The following is a 25,348-nucleotide window of genomic DNA, read 5'->3' on the forward strand; positions in this document are numbered from 1 at the left end:
AGCAACGGGTTTCCCCGGTAACCGCAGGGACAACAGTGAGGCGGCCCGCGGCGGCCTGAGGGGGCGGGCGGCTGGAGCCGTTGGCTGGAGCGGGCCGAGGGCCAGCAGGGAGGCAAGGCGAGGTCCCCGCAGCGAGGTGGGCGGCTTCCCCCGCCTCCAGGGCCCCCCTCGGGCAGAGGATGCTGGCGCAGCGCACCCCGGAGATTATCCATAAGCTGCCCCCCGTGGAGGAGAAGCAGCCTGTCAAACCTCCCAGGTACGTGGGTGTGACAGCACCACTTGCTGACACGGTGACTGGGTCTGGCAAGGTCTTATGGGTTAACAGGTAGTAAAAAAAAATATAATCAGTCCTGTTTTTGCGTGGTTGTTGGTGCTCCTAATGAGTCACTAACTAACACCGGGGAGCGTACAGCCTGCTCCCTGAGCTGATGACTCAGTTTGGTACCTCCAGTGCCACCTTGTTCACTGACAAAGAACTTCGAAAGCACTCTTTCCACCCAGAGGAATTACGTGACATCTTCGTTATTCATATTCATAACAATTTTTCAGTGAGCAGTTGAAACTTTGGTGGTTTTTTACGTTTCCCTCAGTGCCACGCTCCCATTCTTTCCACGTGTCAGGTGTATCTTCTGACATTGTTTCTTTTGTTTCTATTTCTCACCCCTTACCTTAAAAACATTAAAATTGCCTTTTGCCCCCCTAGTATTAATTTGTTTGAGAGTTTTTGTAAAGTTCTTATTTGGTAACGATGCAAACAGATGTTGTTTTTTCAGGTCCTTATTACTTTACATGAAAGAAAACTGTTACAGGTAACATTTTCAGTGAAAAGTTATCATAGGTCATAACTCAATGGCTTTAAAATTAGTAGAAATATCAGTGACACTCCTTAGAAAAAGGTAGTTATCCCTTTTCAGGTAAAAAGATTTCAGACTTGTGAGATTCCTAACTGAACCTTTTCCATGTAAAAATAGATAACACATCCTTTTTTTTTGTTTCTAATGTGAATGTAAGATACTTTTCGTGGACAAAGGAAAGTGAAATGACAGTATGGCAAGGCACGCAGCACACCAAATCCATTCCTGCCTTAATACCACTCAAGGATTTGGACACTGCATGGCCATCAGGTTGAGTTTAGGCAAGGGATTCCTTAGGCTGTATCCAATCTGACTAAATCCCCTTCTGATCTCATTGCCTTCTGTTGTCACCCCACTTCCATTGGTTCGCAATGTGTCAAATATCCTGCTGGTAACAACAGTGTTCAACCTGGTTAGTAGCACGATCTGACCAGTTTTCACTGATGCATACAAAATCTAGGGTCTTTTTTTTTTTTTTCAAATCAAATCATACATATTTCACTCTCAACTGACCAGATACTACTCATGAAACCAAGGCAAGAGTCCTCATTTTCCCCAACTTCGATGTCCCAAGATGACACCTAAGGAATAGTAACTGTCTTCTTACAAAACCATTGTCTTTTCTCCCCTTGCCACATAATAAATGGATTAAGATTCTCAAATCCCCCATAACCATGTTTTCTTCCTTGCAACCCTCTCTAACCCTATGTTAGGTGTATGACAGCATTTAGCCACTGTCTTGGCCTGAAAAGTCACTGAAAAGATACAACTGCCACATCTCTTTGTCCAAAGGAATGCCTGTAGCTGTCTACAGCTGATGTTTTTACCTTATGCCTACATGTAATAAACTCAATACCTACTCAATCACTACTAGGTCAAACTCCCCATAAAGTCACTGCCTTTCTCTACTCCTAGCAAATGGTGAGATACACAATTATTTATCAATGTAGGGGGACTTGTGCCTATGTCTGTAGCTGTTTGCTATGAATTAACAGCAATAAATCAATAAAACCTCATTCCTTATAATTAGAGGTATTTCTGGAATTATATATAAACTTTTGTACATAATCCTCTTTCTGATTTTGGAGACCAAATCTCCAGAATACAAAATAGCTCCACATATTTAATTAAGTCCTTTTACATATTCTAACGTTATGATCCAGTACAAATACATTATGAGACATTTGCAGCTCATACAAAAGCTTTTATTAGTATATTGCTACTATGAATCCCACCACTGGGCCAGCATTAAATTATTTCATATTTTAGTATTTCCGTAAAATACATTGCATAATATCTAATATTTTCTATTCTTTTTTTCCTTACCTGAAAACATGGTACATTTTTTTTCCATAAACACATCTTTTCTGTGAAAGAAGAGCACAACTGTTTGTCAGCTTTTTTCTACCATAAATTAATATGGCATGTTTCCTAAAGATGGACAGATCTAAAAAGCACAATGAAGTACCCTTAGCTTCAGGAGCAGGGAGTTGTGCTCCCTCAGAAAAACACGTGACAGCTCAGTCCTCCAGATAAAGGCAAGAAGCTGCTAATCAGCTAATGATGAGCATTTGGCTTCTTTTGGAGAAGTTGCATACTTTTGATTAAAGCAGAAGTTACAGTGCCATATGCAACATCACACCGAAAGAGCGGTGTGTGCATACCGTGTACATAGAGCTCTTTGTGTCTGAGCTCTTGCTGGTTTACACATTGGCCATTTCAGTTAGTGCCAAAACCACCACTGCTTACAATAGTTCATGATCATAGTTTGGATCTGTGGAATATAAGAAATGTACAGTTTACTGTGCTATTCCAGAGCAGTCATCCATTTTGTCTAATCTCTTACAATAGTCTGTAACAGGACCACTATGACAGTGATACAGTGGACAGAAATAAGATAAACTGACGATCAAGGACATTCTGTCCAACTCTTGACTACATTTGACATGTTTTCTGAAGCATGAGGGTTTACATACTTCTAAAATATGTTCCATCCCATAGAATGATGCAGTAAATGTTCTCATAATCAATATGGATCTCATCTTTTTTGAAGCCAACTGAGCTTTTCCTTAGATGTGTTTGATTGCTGCAGCTTCCGAAACAGCTGAGATAGATACACTGGCATCTGCACCTTTCTCATACTACAAACTTCCAAATATGGGAAACCTAGCAATAGAAGTTTATGATTACTATTTTCCTGTAGATGCAAAATAGCTGCATATTTTGGACGCATTTTTGAACAAAACAAATAGCCACATTAAAAAAAAACTTTTCAAAATGGAGTTAATTAAAAAATAAAGGCCAAAGTGTGTCATGCACAGCCTCGTAAGAATAATGAATTTGTGCAAGCAATACTCAAAGCATTTTATTTCCAAAATTTAGGTTTGTTGAGTTTCAAAATGTCTGTGTCCAGTATTTATATGAATGGTGCATACAGGAACCATTTCCCAAATACTGACATTGGAGACACAATAGAAGAAGAAAATAAGCGAGCTAACTAGAGAATCAGAAAAATCACTTGTCAGTGCAAATCCAAGGGGCCTTAGCCTTAGTGTGGAGGTTGTATATTTGGGAGAGAGTACAAAACAAAATAGCTTAGGCTTTTGGCATGAACTACTGCAAAAATGTATATTCTTTGAAGAAGTATTTTTAGCAATTTTTTGACATTTAACTTCTTTATGGCTATTTTTTATTGTCTAAGGTATATATCCACATTTAGACCATCTGTGAAACGTGAAGCAGAGAAAAATAAAGCTCAGTGGAAAACTATAGGACCAGCAAAAGTTGCAGTGCCATCACCAAAAAAATTTCTACAGAAACATTCAAAGGAACCCAAGCTACCAGCAAGTAAGTGTAGATGTGATATATTTGAAATGTACTGTATTTTTTTTTATTTTAAAATTGATATATTAATGTTGAAAGTAACAATTAGTTATGGAGAATGCAATTTTTAAAAAAGTTAAAATCATGTTTGTATGCTGAGGCAGCTTCCATTGTTCCTTTTACAGTACCTATGATACCAAAATTATTTCTCTATTTTACAAAAATGTTTCTAATTTATGGTGTAAAATATTGAACCAAGCAACACAGAGATTATATATGTGATTAGAAAATACAGTATGTATTTACTGTCATGTGGTACAAAACCAGCTGAAATATAAAGAAAAAATATATTTCTCTTGGCTACAGCTATTCAGATGTTGAAGTTCTGTGATGGTATGTTCTACCCTGCTGATATTTCAGTTTGTAATTATATAGTTTAGATTTGTATGCCATTATTTTCTGCAACTGATCATTAATAATAAAGTAAATAATATGAATAGGGGTATGAAAAGTGAAAGAACTGTTTTTAATGCTTGAAGAGATACGAGAGAAGTATGTGTGCCTTTCTTGATGTTATAAGCAACATCCAGCTTTTCAGCACTCATTGTAGGCTCTTAATCCCATAGCATTAAATTGGCTGGCAGTGTCTAAAGCACAGAATTTTTCGCAGAGCTGCATGTCACGGAAAGAAGAAATTTGGAATATTTTGTTGGAAAATACATCCTCTCTTTGGGCACAAACCATAATTCTAGGTATAAGGAGTTGAAAGTTCTAATGTACAGCCTCGGGGCTGGCTCTGCAAGGGTGATGTGACTGGAATTCTAAGTACATTGCTGTCAGAATTTTTAGTTGATTTCGAAAGTTTCAGCTTGAAATTGTTTTTAGCCTGGAAAAATAGAAGATCTTAATGTACAGTATACAAAAAAAAAAAAAGCTGTCTAAGAGAATGTAGGAGTCTAGCACCCAAATTTGCGTGGCACACACAAGTGGCTTTAGCACTGAAAATACAAGCTGTCCCAGGAGGCTTTGGAGGCTTAATGCCTCAGGCAATATGGATTATGGAATTTTAAGGTACGCTTTGGTCCCAGAGGTTCTTTATGCATCCTGGGTCATTTTTGGATAAAACCTTCCCTTTTTTAGGAAATCTGAACAGCATTCAGTATACTGGCATGTACTGCTGCATGACATCTGAGCATAAATGCTTCCAAGATCAAGATCCTTGTTAAATTACCACACGAGTGTTTTAGATGGGCGTAGGAAAGAAGGTTGATTAATCAATAATTTAGAGTAGTCCATAAGATCCCTTTAAGCATTATAAAATTACTGCTACTTATTCCAAATATGCTATATTTTGAGATACAGCACTCTGACTCATTTTTCTCAGACAAGCAGCTCACAATATTTGTATTTCAATTTGTTGATTCAAGGCTTCATAACAGCAATATGGGCTTTGGTGTTTGCATTTGGAGTCAATGTACCAGAGCCTCAAAATGTCTATGGCACATCACAGCTCTGATCCAAACCAGTAACTTCATTGCCATGCTTAGATCCTAACAGGTCTTGAGAAGGAAATGTATCATTAACTCAGAAAGTTATAGTACCTTTGTTGGATGGAATTTCATACCTACCTCAGAGACGTTACACTGCTTAATCACCTCTTTTAAAGCATGGCACTTTCATCACTTGGAATTTAACCAGTTATCAGTTGTCTAAAGGGGATTATGGCATTGTGTCTGTGATATTCTTGCCGCCTTCAAAACTGGGTTTGATCCAACTAGTTAAAAATTGGATTGCAAGGACAGAACAGAAAGATTGAATTTTTTTTCCCTAAATTATGGAAAGCATGTCTTCCTGGACTCTGGCATTCATTTTAACCAAACTCAGTTGCTGGCTCCAGAAATGAGGGCTCCCAAAAGAGCAAGTGTGCATCAGTGTACTGCAGATAAGGGTGAGCCAGTGCTCACTGAGAAGCTTCAGAGATCTTGTTTCCAAAAGGATATATTAAGAGAAATAGAGATTTAAGACTGTGTGTTCTACAGTGCTAAGTTATGGCAAGCTATCAGGTTGTAAAAGCAAAACCCAGGAAAGCGCCCGTTCGTGGGGTCAGTATCAGGAAACCAGCTGTTGTAGGAATGAGCTGTCACGTGACATTACACTTATTTCTGCCAAATAAGAACATGGACTCAGACAACCTGAGTCAAATCATTATTTCTGATAATGACTGTGAATTAGAGTTATATCTAGTGAGAAATATGGTGGGAAATGTATTGTCTTTCATCACTCATCAGAAGTCATAGAATCTTAGAATCATAGAATTGTCCAGGTTGGAAGGGATCTTTAAGATTATCTAGTCCAACCATCAACCTAACTCTGATTAAAAAAAAATAAATCACTAAACCATGTCTCTAAGCACTCTGTCAATCCTCCTTTTAAGTGCCTCCAGGGATGGTGCCTCAATCGCTTCCCTGGGCAGCCCATTCCAATGCTTAATAACCCTTTCAGTGCGAAAAATTTTCTGTTGGTGCCTTGGAGAAAAGATTTTACTAAAAAGGAAGAGTTTCTATAGTCTCTGGAGAAAGTATTGCGAGAAGCTGTTTATGAGTGTTAGGGAGCAGTAAGAGCAGGGGTTTTCCCTAAGAGGAGGTGAGGCAGAAATTGAGGGCCACCCCAAGGCAGGCTGGGCAACGATCTCACCAGCAGGGTGCAATCCCTGCTCTGCTCTGTTGCATAAGGAGCATATTATAAGGCAAACCCATCTAAACCAACATAGTATTTCCTAGGTTATGAAACTTCAGTTACGCCAAAGAAGCATAATCATTTTCATCACAGTACATTCCCAGTCAATTCTTTTATTGTAGACACAGTTGGTTTCTATTTTTACGTAATTCTGTATATAATTTTTCCCTTTTGAAAAATGTAATAACATTAAATTGCAAAGCTCTTCGTGGTTATTGCTGAGAATGTTTACATGCTCAATTCACAGGGAAAAAAGAACAGGATAGTAAGAAATTGCCTGCATTATCAGTGCCACGGAGGACAGATCGCCCAGTTATGGGAATTCAGAGTAAAAAGAATTTTATAAATACAAACGCAGTTGCTGCTATCTCGGGATTGCCTAAAAAGCCTCAACCTATCTGTGTTGATAGAAGACAGGGAGATAAGTATCTGCTTGAAACTTCAGGCCTTGTTCCAAAATACATTAAAAAAAAGGTAAGTTTTATAAAATTATAGTGGCAATACTAGTAGCAATACCTTTTTTAGGTTCTCTATTGCATTCTCCTATGAAATGTTTATAATGCTTTTTGAGATGTTTAGGTACCGCTGCTGTTAGTGGTAGACCTTTGAAATTCATCAAGGAGAAATCACTGGCAGTAGAGCTGTGCCTTGCCTTTCCTCTGTATTCACTTGCCAATGCTGTCAGCAAAAAATTGGCATAATGATGCTCCTAAAGCAATAGCATTTGTGTTGCACTGGGAACCCACAGAGTATCTAATGCGGAGACAAATGGAGTTCTGTGATGAATGAATCCTTACTCTTTAGGAAAGACGGGCAGGGAAGAAGAGAAGGGGTAGCTCTTTGGATAAAGGAGCTATTCAAATATATGCAATTGGCAACAGGCTGGTTGAGATTGTGGGTCAGGATCAGAGGAAAAGCCAGTAAGTGTCAAAAGCGTGTTTGACAACACAATGGGATGAAAGCAATCCATAAAGGTTCCTGGAGCATGTCAGCAACAGCTTCTTAACACAGATTGTGGATGAGCCAACCGATGATCATATTCTTCTGTTTCTGCTACTTACAAATGAGAAAGAACTGGTCAGAGGTGTGATAATTAATAGTAGTCTTGGTTGCACAGGCTGTGAAGTAGTTCAAGATTCCCTCCCCCTTGGGAAGGCAGGTGGTAGCGTACAGGCCCTGTACTTCAGGAAATCAAACATCAGCTAATTCAGGGAACTGGTAGGTAGGACCCTGTGGGAGACAGCTCTGAAAAGCAAAGGAGCTTAAGAGAGCTAGCATGCCTTTAGGGACAACCTCCCCCAAGCACAAGAACAGTCCATTCCGCTCCTGAGGAAAACAAGATGCATCAGGAGTCTGGTTTATCCAAACAGGTAATTCATGCAAGAGCATTATGCAGAGAGAGACATGACATGACATAACTCATGGCTCAGTGAACCTGCAGCCCTTGCAGTACCTTTGCATGGCTAAATATATATATAAACAATGCTAGTCATAGTGCTACCAAACACTAAAAGATTTGGGAATCATTTAGCATTTGCTGGGAAAAAGGAAGAAAGCTCTGGTACCTTCTGGCAGAGCTAGAGAGGCTTCATCTTACAAAGGATAAGGTAAAAAAGATATGTTTCTCCAAGTATATCTGGGATATTCAGAAATTATTTTTCCTCCCAGAAACACGATTCTGCCACATCCAATACGGGATAGTTTATCATTCCTAACAAGTCCAGTTTTTGAGTATGTGTTGACACTATTCACTCTCTTCTGTGGCATGCAAAGTTCAGAAATAAAAAGGACACAGGAAGACTTTTCAAAGAAAGTATCTAAGGAATGTATTTCAGAATGTAGAATCTGACACCGTATAAAAATGTAAAACAGCTTGTTGTCATTTACCACTTTCAAACTCCTCACTCAATCATCAATTCTTACAAATAAACATTTTGGTTTCTGGATTCTGTTGTCTTCCAGGGATGCAAAAAAAAATAGAAGAGAATTGTTTATGCGTTTTGCTCAGGCTACAAAAACAATCACATTTGCTACTAATAAGAACACGGTGATTTAAAATTTTATTGCTTGGTGGCACAAAATTCCATTTTCAAGCTGTCTTTGCAAATGTAGTATACTACGGATGACAGATATGTCTTTGTTTCCTCCTTAAAAACACATATAAGAAAATACTTCCTTAACCTTATAGGATTATGGTGTTATACCAAAATATATAACACAGAGAAATGAAGACAAGAAGAGAGCTCAGAAAGAATATGAGGCCAGTATCGTGGAGCAACTCAAGAAAAATGCTATGAAACGGCTGTCTGATGAAGAAAGGAGCAGTCTTCTGCAGGTGCATATTTTGATTTAGTGTAATTAGTAACATGTACAAAAGATTAAGAAGTATTTTAAGTCCATATAAATAATAAAAGTGTACTAGATTTTTTACTACTTTTTCACTAGATGGAGCTGTAGAACAATTGTAAACCGAACTGAAAGGAGCTGATGTACCTACAGCTTTGGTCCAGTTCTGGAAATACTTAAATTCTGTTAGATTCCTATCCCCCTTAATGATTTGGAATTTCAGTGAAACTTCAAAGGAATACAGAAAATCACTTATATGGATTTAGTGACAGTTCTGAATCTCTACTCATGGAAAAATACAAATTGGTTTGGTGTTGGTTTTTTTTCCTGATGCATAACGTTGCCAATTTTATTGGCAGTTTCTATCTTCACATTGTGACCTCACTGACTAAACCATAAGGTCATGCTTTAAAATGTGGCAAAACCAGAATTAAATCACAATATATTTGTAGAACTATGAGTGGGGAAATTGTATTTTGTCAAGCTGTTTTGGATACCGTCTGTCATACAGTTTTTATTGCACAAGATTTTCTAAAGAGAAATAATACCATAAAAGAAGTAGAGCGGAAAAGAGAAATTTTAAAAGTATATCCAGTCCTTGAACTGGAATTTCTCATGACCTTTTAGCCAAATTTCCTATGAAAATGAGGCTTACATTACTGTTATATCTGTTTATCGGTCAGTCCCTTAGTAACTTGATCTTAGCAGCCACCTGAAGCAAAATAGCAGATGGTGGACATCTCCAAGATGCTAAATTCCCACAAAAAAAGCCAGCAGAATATCCAGAGGGAAAACACAGTGTCAAACTCACTTGCAAAGATTAACTGGTTAGTCAGCAAGATCCAAAACAGCTAGCACAATGGTGTCCCTTACTTATGCGGGAAGCAGAAGAATCTAGGAAGGAATATGGAAGAGGTGAGGGTATTGCATTGACAGCAATATAAAGAACATGACAGCAATATAAAGAACATAACAGCAAGGGTGAAGATTAAGATATTTTTATGGTGGGAAGGGCACGGGACAAGCTGATGGTCCAGCAAGTTAACTATGCAGCAAAAATATATGTGCAAAAAGGCATGTGACTTCAGCTGCTCACAATTCTGCATTTAGTTTGATTAAAATTATGTTCTAGATTTTTAAAATAAATGAGTGCCCTGAAATATTTTTTTAATTAACAAGTTTTTAGGTTACTTTTATTAACTCAATATTTTCTCTGAAATTTTTCAAAAAAGTTTTCTCTTTCATGGGCCAATTTACTTATACAGTTGTATTGTCAGGAGGAATTAGTATCCCCAGGGTATATGGCTTCTACCCAGTGCTCAGCTGTAGACATATGGGAATTCCTGTCTTTTAAAATAATTGACATTGCTAGGGAACACATGCACACTAACCAATTTGAAAGAACATCTAGCAATAGATGTCTGAGAACAAATCAAGCCTCATGTGCTTACAAAAATAAGGGGAAATAATTTGTGCCAACATTTTTTGAACTCTCTCCATTATGCTTACTTTGGTTGGGATTTTATAATAATAAAAGAGTATGTTGATAAATGCAGCACATATTTCTCACTGATCCAGTATGTATTAGAATTCCTTATATAGAGTTAGATACTCACTCAGTTTGTGATCTGGCCCATAACAATAGGGGTCAGCATGTTACATTGCTGGGAGGGAGATTTTTATGTAGGGAGTCATGATCTGCTTTTGATCTCTCCACTCTGTAGGGGTAGAGTAAATTGTGATGAGTGCACGATCTAATATGTTTTAAAACTCACTGTTTTCAATTATTTCCAAACAATTTTTTTACTAATGTACACAAAGAAGAACTATTTTTAAAAAGCTATGAATGACTCTTCTATAAAAGTTTTAGAACTACTGTATTTATTTTCATGCCTATATAACTATACCTGATACCTAGTAGACTAGGAGCTATATTTAAGTACTTTACAGCCTTGGATTGCAAAGAAAAATAGCATTACAAGACAGTAAATAATAGGCTTGTTGCTCTTGGTTTCACATGTTGAGGTAGGGTTTTTAAATTTATGTAGATATTTGTATATGAAGATTGTTGGAATAGTGTTCATGGACACTTAGTTGCTTAGTAGGAATATGCAAAAAGCACAAATTGCTATTGAATAAATACACTGCTTTGAATCAGTAAAATATTATTTCGCATTAAAAAGTATGTCAGTCTGGGAGAAAAGGTGCTTAACAATAGCGGAGAAGAAGGACATGAGGCTGGAAATCACAATGTGCCATAGAATCTGTGTGTCAGCTGAATCTGGTTTTAGTTACGAAGGAAAACTGAAAACTTTTGTTTCCAAGAGAGTAACTTCAGTTCTTCATTTGTTAAGATACTTTGTGATCTCCCTAAGGAAACAGAACTGAGAGCCAAAAATGTTTTGGAAAAGTGTTTTCTCACTGATGGCTGTATTGTATTATTTACTGATTGCTGTATGAGTTCCTTCCAATAGGTGCGATTATTGCATTCACCCTTATAGTTTTCATGAGGACATTTGGTGCACTGAATAAACTCTACTAAATCCTTGTATATGCATATATAGGATGTGTAGATTTTGATTATCCTCTTGAGGATAATAAGAGCAATTGTTGTAGGAATTGTGAGGATTTGTGAGTAATTGTAAGGAATTTTTCTACCACAGTGGGGTTCCATTCAGCATATCAGGGGATAAAAGTTTGTCTCTAATGTTGAATTAACAGGTTTATGAGTATGTTTCAGATAATTGCATGGAGTTTTTGGAGGCAGGGGTCTAGTCTTGGGCTTTTATAATATGAAAATACGGTTCACTTTATCTAGGAAGGTAATTTTTTGCATAGCAGCATTCAAGAGAGGAGGCAGTTACTGAAATTACTGTTGATAGGGTCAGTGCCAGCTAGGTTTTTTAGACCAGCTGGTAAATAAGTTGCCTACAGATGTTGCTGTCAATGTAGATTTGGAAGGGAATACAATTATTTAGAATTTCTTCCAGGTAGTTCAAGTAATTAAAATATTGTGGGATTAGTTTGGTGGCCATGGTCTGAGAAAAGTCTCAGTTACTGAAAATGAAGCTGGTGGTGAGATGATCTGAGACTGTGATTTTGGCTGGAGTTCCATGTATTGGTACTCTTGTGATTACTTAAGGTAGGTAACACCACCGTGGGTGACGTAGTGATATCTGTGGTAGCCAGGTTGTTTATGGGGAAGTGGTTTCTGTAGTTCTGTAGTTTGTAAGGTATTTCCTGTTGCACTTTGGAGAAAATTAGGCATTTGAGTGATAGGAGTTTTGAGGCAGCTTTATGAATCCTAGTAGTTCCTCAGTGAGCATACTAGGCTTAGATACAACAGAGGTGAAAGTTGCCTACTTGTAGATCACTGAAAGCATAGAAAGTCTCTTACACAGAATAAGGAAGAGTCACTCTATTTACCTTGTGCAGTTTTTCTTGGAGATACTGAGGACTGGAAATGAAGTGCACAGGCTTCCTTGAGTTCCTGGTAGGCCACAAAGATGACTCTTAGTTACATGGACATAGTCTTTTCAGTTTAGCATTTTTGTAGCTCATCCTTCATTGGCTAGTTTAATTACTGTTTTGTTGCTTCTTAAAGATGGTAGTTTTTTCCTTCCAACGTACTGAGTTTTTTAAAGACCACTCCTTATACTGTATTAGGAAGAGCCAAAATTATTTCTGTTGCAACTACTTTGACTTTTAAGCATTTAATTAATTTAGTCCTATAAGATGTTTAAACATTATCCATACACTCAACTATTATTTGAACATTGCAGTGACACTTATCAAATGCAGTATTAACAAAAAGCTCTAAGTAGTTTATGTGCGTATTATTCTTAAATGAATTAAGCTTTTCTCATCTATCTTCTTTTCATGTAATGGCACTAGGGGCTGAAAAAGAACTGGGAGGAAGTGTATCGTGACTTTCAGCGTCTTCCAGTAGAAATAGACACCATACCCAAGAAGTTATATAAAGAAAAGCTGGAATTGCAGATGAAACAACTGGAGCATGACATAGAAGTAATTGAGAAGCACAAAGTTATCTACATTGCAAATGAGTAAGGACTGTTTTTCAGATATTGCCTCTCCCCTCCTTTTCTCTTTTTTCTATCCCTACATCTCCAAGCACCGCCCCCCTAAATTCTCAGAAAAAATTGACACCACCAACTATTCAGAAGGAAATATTCAACTAATATAAGTATGTAGCTTCTTAGAGAAGTTGTTACATATAGCTCTCATCTGTATAATTCACAAAACATTTTGAAATTGAATTCTTAATTAAACTTTGAGTTTAAAACCATGCATTTGATCTATTACTCTGTCTAATTTTTATTAACTACTAAGATTTCTATAAATCTCATACAAAAAGCACGAAAAATACTGTTTCATATGTTTGGAGTACTTGTTTCCTTGCACAGCCAAAACAAAGGGAAATAACTGGCAACTGAAGACTGCTTGGTAAATATACCTTCAGGGTGGGATGGCTTCTGGACTAGTTATTAAAGAGCTGTTGCGCTTTACTTAAAAGCTTGAGCGATTGTATTTCTAAACAGCTTGGCTTCTGCATAACATTTTGTCTGCTCTTTTTTTGTTACCAAACCCAGTTTTTATAGTGGAAGCCCATAATAATATAGACTTCACGCAATTCAGATACCACATGTAGCTTGCTGTGTTTATGTATAAATAATTCTGTAACACCATAGTAAATCTACAACTAAAGTAGAAAAATGTGTTTCAATTGCTATTATGTGCATAATGTTAGAATGAAAGCAACACACTAGCATGTGAGTCTAGACATAGGCAGAAATCATATCTGCACGTTATACTGCAGGTATTTGCATAAAAAGAAAAATTGTTTTTCTTTCCTACTGCTTAACCTTTGCTTCAGAACACGGCTTTTTCTGTATAGTATCAACCATTACCACCAGCAGCTGTTGTGACATCATAGTATCTGACATCAGCAGAGGATGCTCCCCTCTTGGAACATGGGAATAGCTTCTGTCACCCTATGGGACAGGTTGTAACTCCTTCCCTTTATTTTGATGTGTATTCCATGCAACCTACCAACACTTCTGATTATGGAAAAAGTATATTATAAAGAAAACAATTGAAAATACACACAGATGGATAACAGTCTTACCCTTTAACTCTCTCTGGGAAGTTTGACAAAATAAATTTGCAGAATCCAAAGAATGTAAGAATAACTCTGTATTTATATGTTCAAGAAATGCCAATAACTGAAGGTGTCATGTTCATGAATCAACTATGCCATCAGTATAACAAAGGAAAAAGGTGAGTAAACTCAATTGTTCTGATGGAATTGTTCCTTCGTAAAAGATACTAGATATTAAGGGAAGCAAGTCAGTCCACAGGCTAAAAAGTAGCATTAGCAGCTGACGTGTTACCTAAATTAGCTGGACTATTACTGATAATCAATGAAATAGTAAGGAAATCATCAAAATGCTTCTAGTACTTCGTAATTATTTTATCAACCTGGTATTTTTAAATGGTGTGTATTAATTTGATAACCATCACAAAACACATGCTAAATGGGGTATGAATGCTCTACTGGGCAGTAAGAGTTATGTTGCCACAAACCGAAACTATTTCCTGTTGGAAGTTGTGCATGACAAAACTGTGTATCTATTTTTTAAAAATAGCAACATGAAATTATGATAAATATCTCACTGGCTGTTCTTCAGAATGAAACTATTTATATCCAGGAAGGAAGGGATCAGATGTGGCATCGTCACAAACACAGGGAGTTCCTGATTGCATGGCTCCGATAGAGCTGCCTCGAGCGAGCATCAGGTCTGACGGGAGCATATGGGCTCCATGTGGCTGGTGGTTTCTTGGGCTGTGTGTGCATTCCTGGGGACTGAGTCTGGGATTGTTCCTCAAAATCTTCCTTGCAGAGGGGTAACCCCCTTCCCCTCATGAAACAGTGAGGGCAAAATTCTGTCGGAGAAATAACACGGGAGAAATTCCTCACTGATTTAATTTTCCTAAGTCTCTATATGTGGATTTTATTGTAGGAGGGCACATTCTGGCCCTCTGTCTATTTTTGTGAAAAACTGGCACCACAAAGCTACAATCTAGCCCTTTCACTGGCATATATTTCAGGGAAAACAATATATCTGAACATTTCTGCCCTAATGAAGGCAGAGGTCTTTCAGATAAGGAAACACATAAATGCAGATCAATGGGAGTCCTATATAAATGCTAGTTCTAGTCAATGCTTTCATCCTCAGCTTTATATGCCTATAATATGAATAATATAATTACAGGAGCGACAGGTGGCAAAACGTGTTATTAAGGTTGCCTGACGTTTCCCAAAGCCAGGGAAGCCAGGTGCTGAGCTCTGCAGCTGATGGGGATCACCCAGCCCGGTAACGAGAGGCGGATTGAGCCTCCCGAAGCTGAGGAGGACTGGCCATTTCTCCCCGTGAGTGGACATCCGAGGGGGTGATGTGTACTGAAGGCCTAGACCCAAATTATTATTTTTTTTTTTTCATTCCACCTCGATCTTAGAATCATAGAATCATACAGGTTGGAAGAGACCCTTGGGATCATCGAGTCCAACCATCTCCCCTACTCTACATAGTCCTTCCCTACACCATATCCCTCAGTACCCCATCTAAACGTCCCTTAAACACAGCCAGGGATGGTGACTCCACCCCCTCCCTGGGCAGCATATTCCAATGCCCGACCACTCTTTCTGTGAAAAATTCCTTCCTAATGTTCAGTCTAATCTTGCTCCAGCTCCTTTTTGTTATGCAATGTTATGGAAACAAAATGTGAGTAAATTCAGGGGTTTTCATCCTCCAGGCTAAGTAGTGGCACTGTGGTAGGAATCCAAGGTGACATGAGTTTCTTGTGGTTTTTTTTTCTTTACTGTTTCAAAGGTGCTGAGATAAATGTGTCTGTCATTTAATCAAGTTATAAAAAAAAAACATACTTTTTTTTTTCCTAGACTGTACCTCCAACAAATGGTTTTAGATGAGCAGGCATAGCCAAACAGTAAGACTACGCTCACGTCAGCTGGCCTTGTTGATGCTTCTGTGAGGGTGAACTTCTGTTCAGTCACAGTTCTAACCTCTGTTGTTAATTTGTTTTTCCATGCCTCCACATTGACTCCACAGCATGGAGAAATTAACACAAACATACAAAACTGGAATCACTTTGTCCCCAAATCCTTCCTCAAATGTTCTTCGCAATGGTGCCTACCACAAATTTAACAAGAGCTAAACCGCTGCTGAGCTGAGATTAGGGCTTATCTCACTGACCTGCACAGTTTCCTTGAACTCCCCTGGCACTGTAGCCAGTTGTTTCTTGGTTTGGGTTTAGATTTTAAGTAAGTAATCTGTCATGTAGATCATCTTTTTCTCTCTTTTCTTAGTGTCTCACACAATAAAATTTTTGTCTGTAAGTAGAACTCCTACGTGCTTATAATAATAATAACAAATATGATCATCTGGGGATGAATTAAGACGCTGCAATAAAGGGAACGGATTCAAGTTGTTTACTAAAAGGACCTGTGTTCCAAGAAACCCTCATGTCATTTGTTTCAGCAACTGGAAAGTAGGAGTTGAAGGAAGAGAAATGAGATTTAAAGCACTTAACTTATTCCCTGGAGCTGTATGATTTATTCATGTCTTTGTCATAGAATGTATTTGAAATGCAATGGTAAATGACTTATACCTGGCTTTTTCACTGGTACCCATTAATACTGCATTTCTCATTTCGGGGGTTCCTGACTTCTGCAATGTGAGCCCATATGTTTCAAATTGTGGAAATGTGTGCCTGAAGTTGGAAGCTATGCTTTGACCCTAGACAGCGCTATGTAATGGTTTGAAAGCCACTGTTCCAAACTGGTCACTCAAAATTAATGAACTTAATGTTTAATTTACTCTTGCTAGGTGACAAACCAGGACAGTCCTGAATGGGAAATTCAGGTGACTCAATCCTCTAAGTCCCAGAGCTGCTGTAAAGATAGACACGTTCCTCTAGAACTGTTCCCATCTTGCTCTGAGGGCCGAATTAAAGCTGAGGAAGCAATGTAATAGTTCTCTCTTCGGAGGAAAAACAATCAGTAGTGTTCAACATGTGGCCCCAAGCACTGCACAGTGAGGACACAACCATGTTTTGCTGTTTGCTCAAGAGAACGGTCTGTTTTTTACATAAACCATAAAATTAGCAAATGGTCTAAATCCAGCATTCCAGGGCCCCCAGGGCGCAGGTCGTTCTGTGCAGCAAGAGACCTCTGGGGTTGGCCAGCCACGAACGTTTAGCCTACGCTACAGGAGAACTTGCTGGACCAGAACTTGCTGGACCAGGTTTGGCTTTTCAATACACTTTTGTTACTGCACTGTTTATTCTAGGCAAGCTGTGAAGTACACAGAACTACATCAAAGACGGACTGAGCTGTTCTGGAAAAAAACCTCAAAAAAGTCCTTAAACGGCTATTCGTTTACTCGTTTAAAACACTCAGAGTGCTTTTGTTTTGCAGTTGTTCCCAAATTTCCTGTAGTTTATTAAAATAGAAAGGCAAAAAGACAGATGAAGCCGAGTGAACTAATTCTTTCAAAATCAAACAAACTCTAACAGTTAAATTCATTACAATGGGTGTGACCCACTGTATATTTACAATTCCCTGGCTAGTTTTCATGGCCGTGTGTGATGAATTTGTCATAGGATATGATGTGAGCAGCAGTTCTTGAAAACAGTGCTTTATAATTCAAACGTCAATACTTGTCTATAGCTGGTATGGGGAAATATTTGCATAATATTATAAGGGAAATGAAGCTTATTCTAGACTTAAAGAACAAAAGGAAATTTTTGTTTGCATTTATTTCAGCTATAAAGAACTCTATATTAATAACATGGGCCTGAAAAGCAGGAAGAGTATCTTCAGGAGCCAGGAAATTGGAAAGTGAAGCTCTCGCTGCTCTAGTCTGGCAGAGTGAGATTAATAACAAACAAAAATGTAGCTTTGTATTAAAGATGTTTATCATGGACCAAATAAGTCCAGAATTCTGTCAAGCAGTGCCTAACACTGATTTAAAGATTATAAAAAATTAAAAACCAGACTAACATCTTGAATGGCAGCTTTTAGCCATTTTCTTGACATCAAAATTATCCTAGTTAATTTTCAAGGCCTTAGTCAGTCTCGTAGAGTCAGTGCAGGTTAACTATGACAGCTAATTGCTGTGAGTTTCCCTTGTGGATCTGAGATAGTGCAGTTGCTTTAAAGTGGAACTTTCCAATTCCCCAAGGTGCTAATTCTGCTGCAATTGAAAGTGGGCAGAAGCTGGACTCCAGCTTGCAGTGCCACCCCACCACCTGCTGTAGAGCAGCAGTCACAAAGGCAAGTATGGCATTTATGATACGGTGCATCGTACCTGCCAAATTGGACAGCTTTTCCTATGCAGTACAGCAGTCACCAAGGGGAAGTATGGCATTTATGATACAGTGCATTGTACCTGCCAAATTGGACAGCTTTTCCTATGGTCCTCTAGGTTCTTGAATGTCGGGGAATGGTTTGAAAACTGCTTCATGTTCTCCCAGATACCTTAACACTGGTAAATGTTCTGGGGGTCTTCAGCAGCCACCCTATGGACTGGGTAACTGCCTCAGGTAACACAAAAGAATTCAAAATTCTGCAATATATTAAAGTTGGATATGAAAGAAATTTAGAATTACTCTCAACATGCCCTGAAGTACTGTATCTGCTAGATTTTTGTTTTTAATATTCTCATCAGTGACCATTTTAGCCCAAAATGTCTTTCTCTGCAACAACTGTGGGCGTTCACTTACCTTGTAACCACTGAGAAATGCAGGTTTATGCTTGATAAGACTGTTTACAGTTCTGCTGCTCACATCACAGCTGCAGCAACAGGCAGAACCAGAATAAGAGCTCTTACTTCATCCCCTAATTGGCAAGCTTATACCTAGGTAAGCCATACCTCTTGAAATATTCTGGATTTTCATGCTTTTCTTGTCTATTTTTGGTGTTTACATATTAAACTGAGTTGTCAAATGTTTGTTATAACTTCTTGGGAGGAGAATACACAATGGAGTTGCAAAGGCTAACAGGTACCTCCATATAATGTTTGTCTTGGACTGCTTTCTTGATATACCCCTGCCCCTAACCTTCTATTTTCAAAATTTCTTTACATCAGAGTAGTGAAGGGGTGGATGCTACATGTCCTGCTTTTATCAGTAACAGGGTAAGAGAGGAATAGATGTGTAACTGAAATGATAAATTTTTTTTCTGTAAAGGCCCAAGATAGGAATACATTCACCAGGGATTTGCATATAACTCCTAACTCTGCTTTGTTTCTCTGTGTGTTGCTTTTTCCATCTGCTCATTTATGTCTTTTGGCTATGTGTCCAGACCTACCCAGATCTACTTCTAAGTACGATCTACCCTATTTTCTTTGTTCTTTCCCCCTTTGATCATTTCCCATGCTTGTATATCTAAAAGTGTTTATTCTTTTCTTCCTCTCTTTAGTTTATAAACAAACAGCTAAACAAAGATAATAGGAAAGTTTTTCAGAATGCTTAGTCTTTTTCACAGTTAAGACCCTGATATCATGTTTTAAATAATCGTATTTTGGCCCTAATTTTAAAAGATTTTGAAAATCTACTCTAAATTCAGTCATTCTATACCAGTTCATACTGTAAAAAACAATGTAAACTTTCAGTAAGTGCATATAACTCCACAGCAAAATCCTTAACAGCTTCATAGCCATCTAGCAGCACCATCCTCCAAACTATCCAGCTAAATTTATCTAGTTTTTCATTTCCATATTCTTATTTATTGTTATTAGTGAGACATGACACTTCATTACACTTAAGTGAGCCCTAAAAAATTCTTGGAAAGAAGAATACCAAAAAGAAGACTTGACAAAACACAGTCATCCAACCTTGACAGGAAGAACAAACATTTCCTGCTTAAGTTTTCAGCACAATGCCAGAGGAATTTATTTTTTAGTATCTTGTTCATGTTAATCTTTTGCAAATCTTTAAGCTTCTGCCTGTGGTATAGTTGGAACAATCTCCTGTATTGCATCGGTCTGGTAAAGAATGTGGTTAAAAAGGAGATAAAACTGTAATAGTAACCCTACGAATCCAAAGGGTACAAGGAACCAGCACTCATACAGCAGTGGGAAAATTAATTTGAGATTCCAGCAGAAATCCAAAATCAGCACTATGGAACCCAGTTCTGTGACGTTTATGCCACACCAGCTTTATCTGTAACGTGGTGGTAACTGAATCAGATCACATTAACTTTAGGGTGAATGTGGGCTTTAGAAGGGGTTTTCACCCACCTCTAGGCAAGAAGAAACTTCAAACCTTGAAAAGTGTTTGTGGGTACAAATCAAAAGCATTTAATTCCAAAATTTAGAAACATTAGACTTACTTTCTCAATAGTCCTAAGAAATGTTGACACGCAACTGAAACGCAAAAGTATTGAGGGATCTTGCCCATCATGAAAATCTCTGTATGTTTTACAAAACTATTTTTATTTACTTTAGGTAGGTTTGTACAAATCTGTATATGCTGTTTATCAAATTCACTACTTTTTATTAAAATTATCTTAAAGCCCTGTGAACAGGAACTATTTTTTCCCAGCATACCTCGGTCTTCGTATACAGGCATCACTTCCAAGACAGACATATTCTGGAGTTGGCCTCTGTCACTTTGTAAAGCTGGTCCTCTGTTCTTTCAGACATGTTGTCAATTGTAGCAATAGTTCTCAACCCACCAAAAAGCAAACAGATCTGGCTTCAGATAAGAAAGTGAGATCATCATAAGATAATTTTCAATTGCTTTAGTACTTAGCCAGACTTTAATTGGCGATTCATTTATAGAAGCCTTCTTAACACCATATTCCTAAGCTCTTAATTATCCTACCAGTTCTAGTGTAAGTGCACTGAAAGGATGCACCTAAAAAACAGCCCAAGTTGGACACCAAACTCCTAGTCTAGACACACCCATAGTGTTTTCTGGATTCATCTGTTATGACTTGTGATCTACAAGGCTCAACGCCTACATTCTAGAAAAGCAGTGTACCAAGTTGAAATTTCTACTTGGTCGGTAAGAGCCCCTTAGTATCACTAAGCATCTTTGATTATACCCATGTCTCCACTAAGAGCAACTTTTTTTCCCCTTTAATAATTTCTAGCATAGGAATGGCAGAATTCTACCAGTTGTATATTTAACAGATAAATACCAGAAATCATAACCAAGTTTCACCTTTAAGAAAATGAAAAGCTGTCATTTTACCCTCAGTAGGCTGAGAGGCTCTTAGCATTTTTCCCAAGAGATAGGATACAAAATGATAGAGCAAGTCCAAATTTCAACATCTTACATGGAAATGACAATGATCAGAGCAACCCAAGAGAAGAAACAAGCTCCTTCTCCTCTGAGAGGCTGTGAAAGCAAAATATTAATCATAATTTTAACAGAACTAGAAGGGGGATTGCAGAAGGCTGTGTGGCTCATGATCTGTTTTCCCTTTATTGGAGCACGAACAGCACAGCGATGGGCTGAAGGCATGGGGAAGACAGAGATTACTCCAGCATCCAGCATCCAGAGTGGCGGGGATGAAGGAGCACCAGTCCAGAAGTCAGTAAGGATGGAAAGGGAGATTAATGGAAAGCTGGAACATGGGAAGTTCCACTCAAATATGAGGAAGAACTTCTTTGGGGTGAGGGTGGCAGAGCCCTGGGACAGGCTGCCCAGGGAGGGTGTGGAGTCCCCTTGTCTGGAGATCTTCAAGCCCCGCCTGGATGCTCCTGAGTGATGTGCTCTGGGCAACCCTGCTTTGACAGAGGAGTTGGACTAGATGGTCTCTAGAGGTCCTTTCCAACTACAACAATTCTGTGATTCTGTAATGAATTACTGGAAGTTTGCTTTCTGGAATCCTTTTTTCTTCCTAGAGCATACACAAAACCCGGTTAAAATGTCAGTTTAGACCACACCAGCTTAATCTCACCCGCTAACACCTTCAGCCCAGGCCTCTTGCCCAGCCCTACCCAAGCCTTTCCCCCACCCCGCTGGTCTCCCTCCAGCCCCGGGCTCCCCGGGCCGCCCCCGCGCCTGGAGCTGCCTCCACCCTGCTCCCCGCTCCAGGAGCGGGCAACAACCCCGCAGACACCGCCGAGCCCCCCGCACCGCTTCCTCAACACCTGCCCCGCGGCTGTACGCACAGTTTGGCTGATGTATTACAGCCCCCATCTCCTCTCCTCTTCAGAGAGGCAATTAAGCCTCATCAACTGTGTCCAGTTTTGGGCCCCCTACCATAAAAAAGACATTGAGGTGCTGGAGCGGGTCCAGAGAAGGGCAACAAAGCTGGTGAGGGGTCTGGAGAGTAAGGCTTATGAGGAGAGGCTGAGGGAGCTGGGGTTATTCAGCCTGGAGAAGAGGAGGCTGAGGGGAGACCTTATTGCTCTGTACAGCTACCTGAAAGGAGGGTGTAGAGAGGTGGGGGTCGGTCTCTTTTCTCAAGTCACAGGCGACAGGACAAGAGGAAATGGCCTCAAGTAGTGCCAGGGGAGGTTCAGGCTGGATATTAGGAAAAAATTTTTCACTGAAAGGGTTATCAGCCATTGGAATGGGCTGCCCAGGGAGGTGGTTGAGGCACCATCCCTGGAGGTGTTCAAAAGACAGGTTGATGTAGTGCTGGGAGGTATGGTTTAGTGATGCTCCTTGTTTGTTGTGTGGGTGTCTATTTTTGTCAGTTAGGTTGCCGGTTGGACAAGATGATCTTTAAGGTCCCTTCCAACCTAGAAGATTCTGTGATTGCGGCGTAAGCCCAGCCGGGGAGCGCCTGTTTGGCGAGCCCCCACCGCCGGCGGGCACCCCGCAGGGCCTCTTCCCCACACAGAGGTGGGGGACCGGCCCCAAACACAGCGGTGTAGCCCCCCAATACCCCGGGGCCAGCCCCCTCGGGCTTCCCGCAGCCTCCCTCCCTCCTCCGGGGAGCAGCGGCGGAGGGCGCAGCCCGGCCCCCGGCCCCGCCCCGCCGCAGCCCCTCGGGCGGGCGCGGAGGAAGATGGCCGGGCAAGGCGAAGGAGGAGGAGGCAGCAGCAGCAGCAGCGCCGAGGCGCGGAGCGGCGGAGGCCGCGGCGTTGTGGTAAATGCAAAGCGTCGCCCGGCCCGCCCCGGCCACTCGTATTTCCTCCCCCCGCCCTCCCCGCGGATCCTTCCCGCCCGCCCTCCGCGTCTGTCGCTCCCCCGGCGCTTTGTGCTTGACCCCCCGGCACCGCGCGGTTCACGCTGGCCGGCCCCTGCCCTGAGGCGGCTGCTAGCCCTCGCCTCTCCCCTCACGTCCTTCCCGCCCGCCGAGCGGGGTCCTCGCTGGCACCGGGCTTCCCCCTGCCGGGCACTCGGGCCGCGTCCCCTCACCCTGCTCCCCTCCTCACGCCTCAGCCCGCCCTGGGGCTGCCGCGGGGGGACGGTGCCTGTTGGGCTGCCCGGGCTAGGGGCAGGCCGGCCGACCGGCTCCCCCGGGTTCACCGGCTTTTTCACCGTGAAAATGCCGTCCTGAATGATGATCCCGAGCAGCGGCGGCTGTGCCTTTCACCAGGTTGAGTAATTGAGGTGGGGATCCTCAGGGATCCCACCCGAATGCAGAGAGGCCTTGTGAGGATCTGGGAGGGCTGTAAAAGCCCTGCTGTTGGGCTGCCCCTTATTCTTCCATGATGGGAAAACAGAAAACTGTGGTGGGTGTGAGGGTGGTGAGACACTGGAACAGGGTGCCCAGAGAAGCTGTGGCTGCCCCATCCCTGGAGGGGTTCAAGGCCAGGTTGGATGGGGTTTGGAGCAACCTGGTCTGGTGGGAGGTGTCCCTGCCCAGGGCAGGGGGTTGGAACTTGATGATCTTTAAGGTCCCTTCCAACTCTAGCCAGTCTGTGAAAAAGCCCAGACTTTGGTGGTGCGTTTGAGTGGCCGTGGGGCTAAATGGGTTATAAAAAACCAAATGAATATGCTCCTTATTCTGAGGGACCAAACAGATTTTCCTGTGAAGCAGATACCCTCACTGCCACCCCCTCAGGTATGTTCTTATTTGGCTGTGTCGTTGGGACTGTAACCCTGTTGGAGAACAGCCACCCAGGTGGTGGCCCAGAGACGGAGGCTGTGTGCCATCAGCGGTTACACCTGGCCCATGCCAGTGTCCCCTCCGTCCCCCTTCCAAAGAAACCCGTCACTCTCTCTGACACACCATGCATCAGCCACTTCTCCTGCCGCTGGTGGGATAAATGGCATTCTTAAAGCGGGCCGACTGTGTTTAGTGCCCAAGTGACGTGAGGGTATTGCCAAGGAGGAGATGAGTGCCCAAATGTGTGCATGTGCTCCCCAATCCTCCCAAAAAATAACCAAAAGTAAGGCCAGTGCAGTGTGATTTAAGTTTGCAAATGGTGGACTTGACTCGATGCTTGGCCTCTTATTTTGTACCAAAGCAGAATCCAGATCGTTGTTGCTTTGAAGTGAGTACTGTGCTCAAACCTCAGGTGTACCCACTTTGCCAGATGACAAAGCTACCTTCCAGAGGTGTTGCAATTGAATGTCTCCAGCTTCTCTCTTGTACCTCAAGGCAATGCTTTTGGGTATCGCCATGTATTTGTATTCCTTTTTGTATACATTCATATCAACTTTTTTAAAACCTACTGAAGAATTTCTGCTGGGCTGCTTGAACATGCCAAGCCTGAACTTTAAAAGTAGCTCTTTCTTTCACTGTAAGACTTTTTTTACACACTTGTGTACCAATATATTTAGTATATATAGTTATTTATCCAGTTGAATACTGTCTTTTTATTGAAACAATCACAAATATTTCTTTCATATTTTCAAGGGCTAAAGCCAGAAGTAAATAGAAGTTGAGTTTAATTTGGGAGCGATATTTTTTGATCTTAACTATTAAACTGAGGATAGTGGCACTTTTTTTTTTAAAATTCACAAACAGAATGCTCATAAAAATTTACAGTTACTTGAAAATTGTCCTATAGCATAATGCTGTGAATAGCTTTAGGATAAATGATAATATCTAAGGTTTATTGTTGGCAAGTCCCTGTTTAAAAGAAAGAAGAATATGAAATAGGCTCATTATATTAGCAAAATAATTAATTAGAAAGTACATGTGAATTTAATCTTATTTGTCAAATGCCAGTGAGCACTTTTAAATGAGAACTACTATATTATTGCAAAGTGATGCAGTTTATGTTCTTTTATTCTAGAAGGATAGATAGGAGAATCAAGATTTCATCCTGATCCTGTTTCAAAGTTCTTACTGTAACCTAAGTAAGAGCTATTGGCTTGTGAGAATTCCAAAGCAGTTTCCATCCATTTAGTTTGATCTTCTGCATCACACTGAAAACATGCAATTTGGCAAGAATGCATAAGCAATACTGACAAAGGTTTTTCGTGGCTGTTTATAGTACTTACGCAATTTAAAGCACTATCTGAAATTGTTACATTTTATGTTAAAATGCTTTTGAACGGAACCATGCCAGACACTTCATTGCGACAAAATGTTTAAAATGTGGCAGCCACCCCTATGGACTGAAAATGAAGAT

General features: G+C 40.3%; 2 protein-coding genes across 2 annotated transcripts in view; both read left to right on the forward strand.

Annotated features, from left to right (window-relative positions):
- Positions 1 to 2: 2 nt before the first annotated feature.
- Positions 3 to 13,493, forward strand: ENKUR (enkurin, TRPC channel interacting protein). The gene is made up of 5 exons (XM_014945906.1): positions 3 to 256; positions 3,556 to 3,701; positions 6,661 to 6,887; positions 8,602 to 8,748; positions 12,654 to 13,493. The coding sequence occupies exons 1-5, from the start codon at positions 180 to 182 to the stop codon at positions 12,825 to 12,827; spliced, it is 771 nt and encodes a 256-aa protein (XP_014801392.1). The 5' UTR covers positions 3 to 179; the 3' UTR covers positions 12,828 to 13,493.
- A 9,319-nt stretch (positions 13,494 to 22,812) lies between these two features.
- Positions 22,813 to 25,348, forward strand: part of PRTFDC1 (phosphoribosyl transferase domain containing 1) — a 48,506-nt gene continuing 45,970 nt past the window's right edge. The window contains exon 1 of the mRNA XM_014946131.1: positions 22,813 to 22,908. Coding sequence (XP_014801617.1) covers positions 22,828 to 22,908 — 81 coding nt within the window. The 5' untranslated portion in view covers positions 22,813 to 22,827. The remainder of the gene's footprint in view (positions 22,909 to 25,348) is intronic.

Source organism: Calidris pugnax, unplaced genomic scaffold, assembly GCF_001431845.1.
Source record: "Calidris pugnax isolate Ruff unplaced genomic scaffold, ASM143184v1 scaffold19, whole genome shotgun sequence".
Taxonomy (NCBI): Eukaryota; Metazoa; Chordata; class Aves; order Charadriiformes; family Scolopacidae; genus Calidris; species Calidris pugnax.

Excerpts from the sequence above, each read along its gene's own strand:
- ENKUR (XM_014945906.1), top strand. The coding sequence starts at position 180 with ATGCTGGCGCAGCGCACCCCGGAGATTATCCATAAGCTGCCCCCCGTG. Across the intron at positions 3,702-6,660 it reads GGAACCCAAGCTACCAGCAA|GGAAAAAAGAACAGGATAGT; the intron begins GTAAGTGTAGAT and ends CTCAATTCACAG. Across the intron at positions 8,749-12,653 it reads AAAGGAGCAGTCTTCTGCAG|GGGCTGAAAAAGAACTGGGA; the intron begins GTGCATATTTTG and ends TAATGGCACTAG.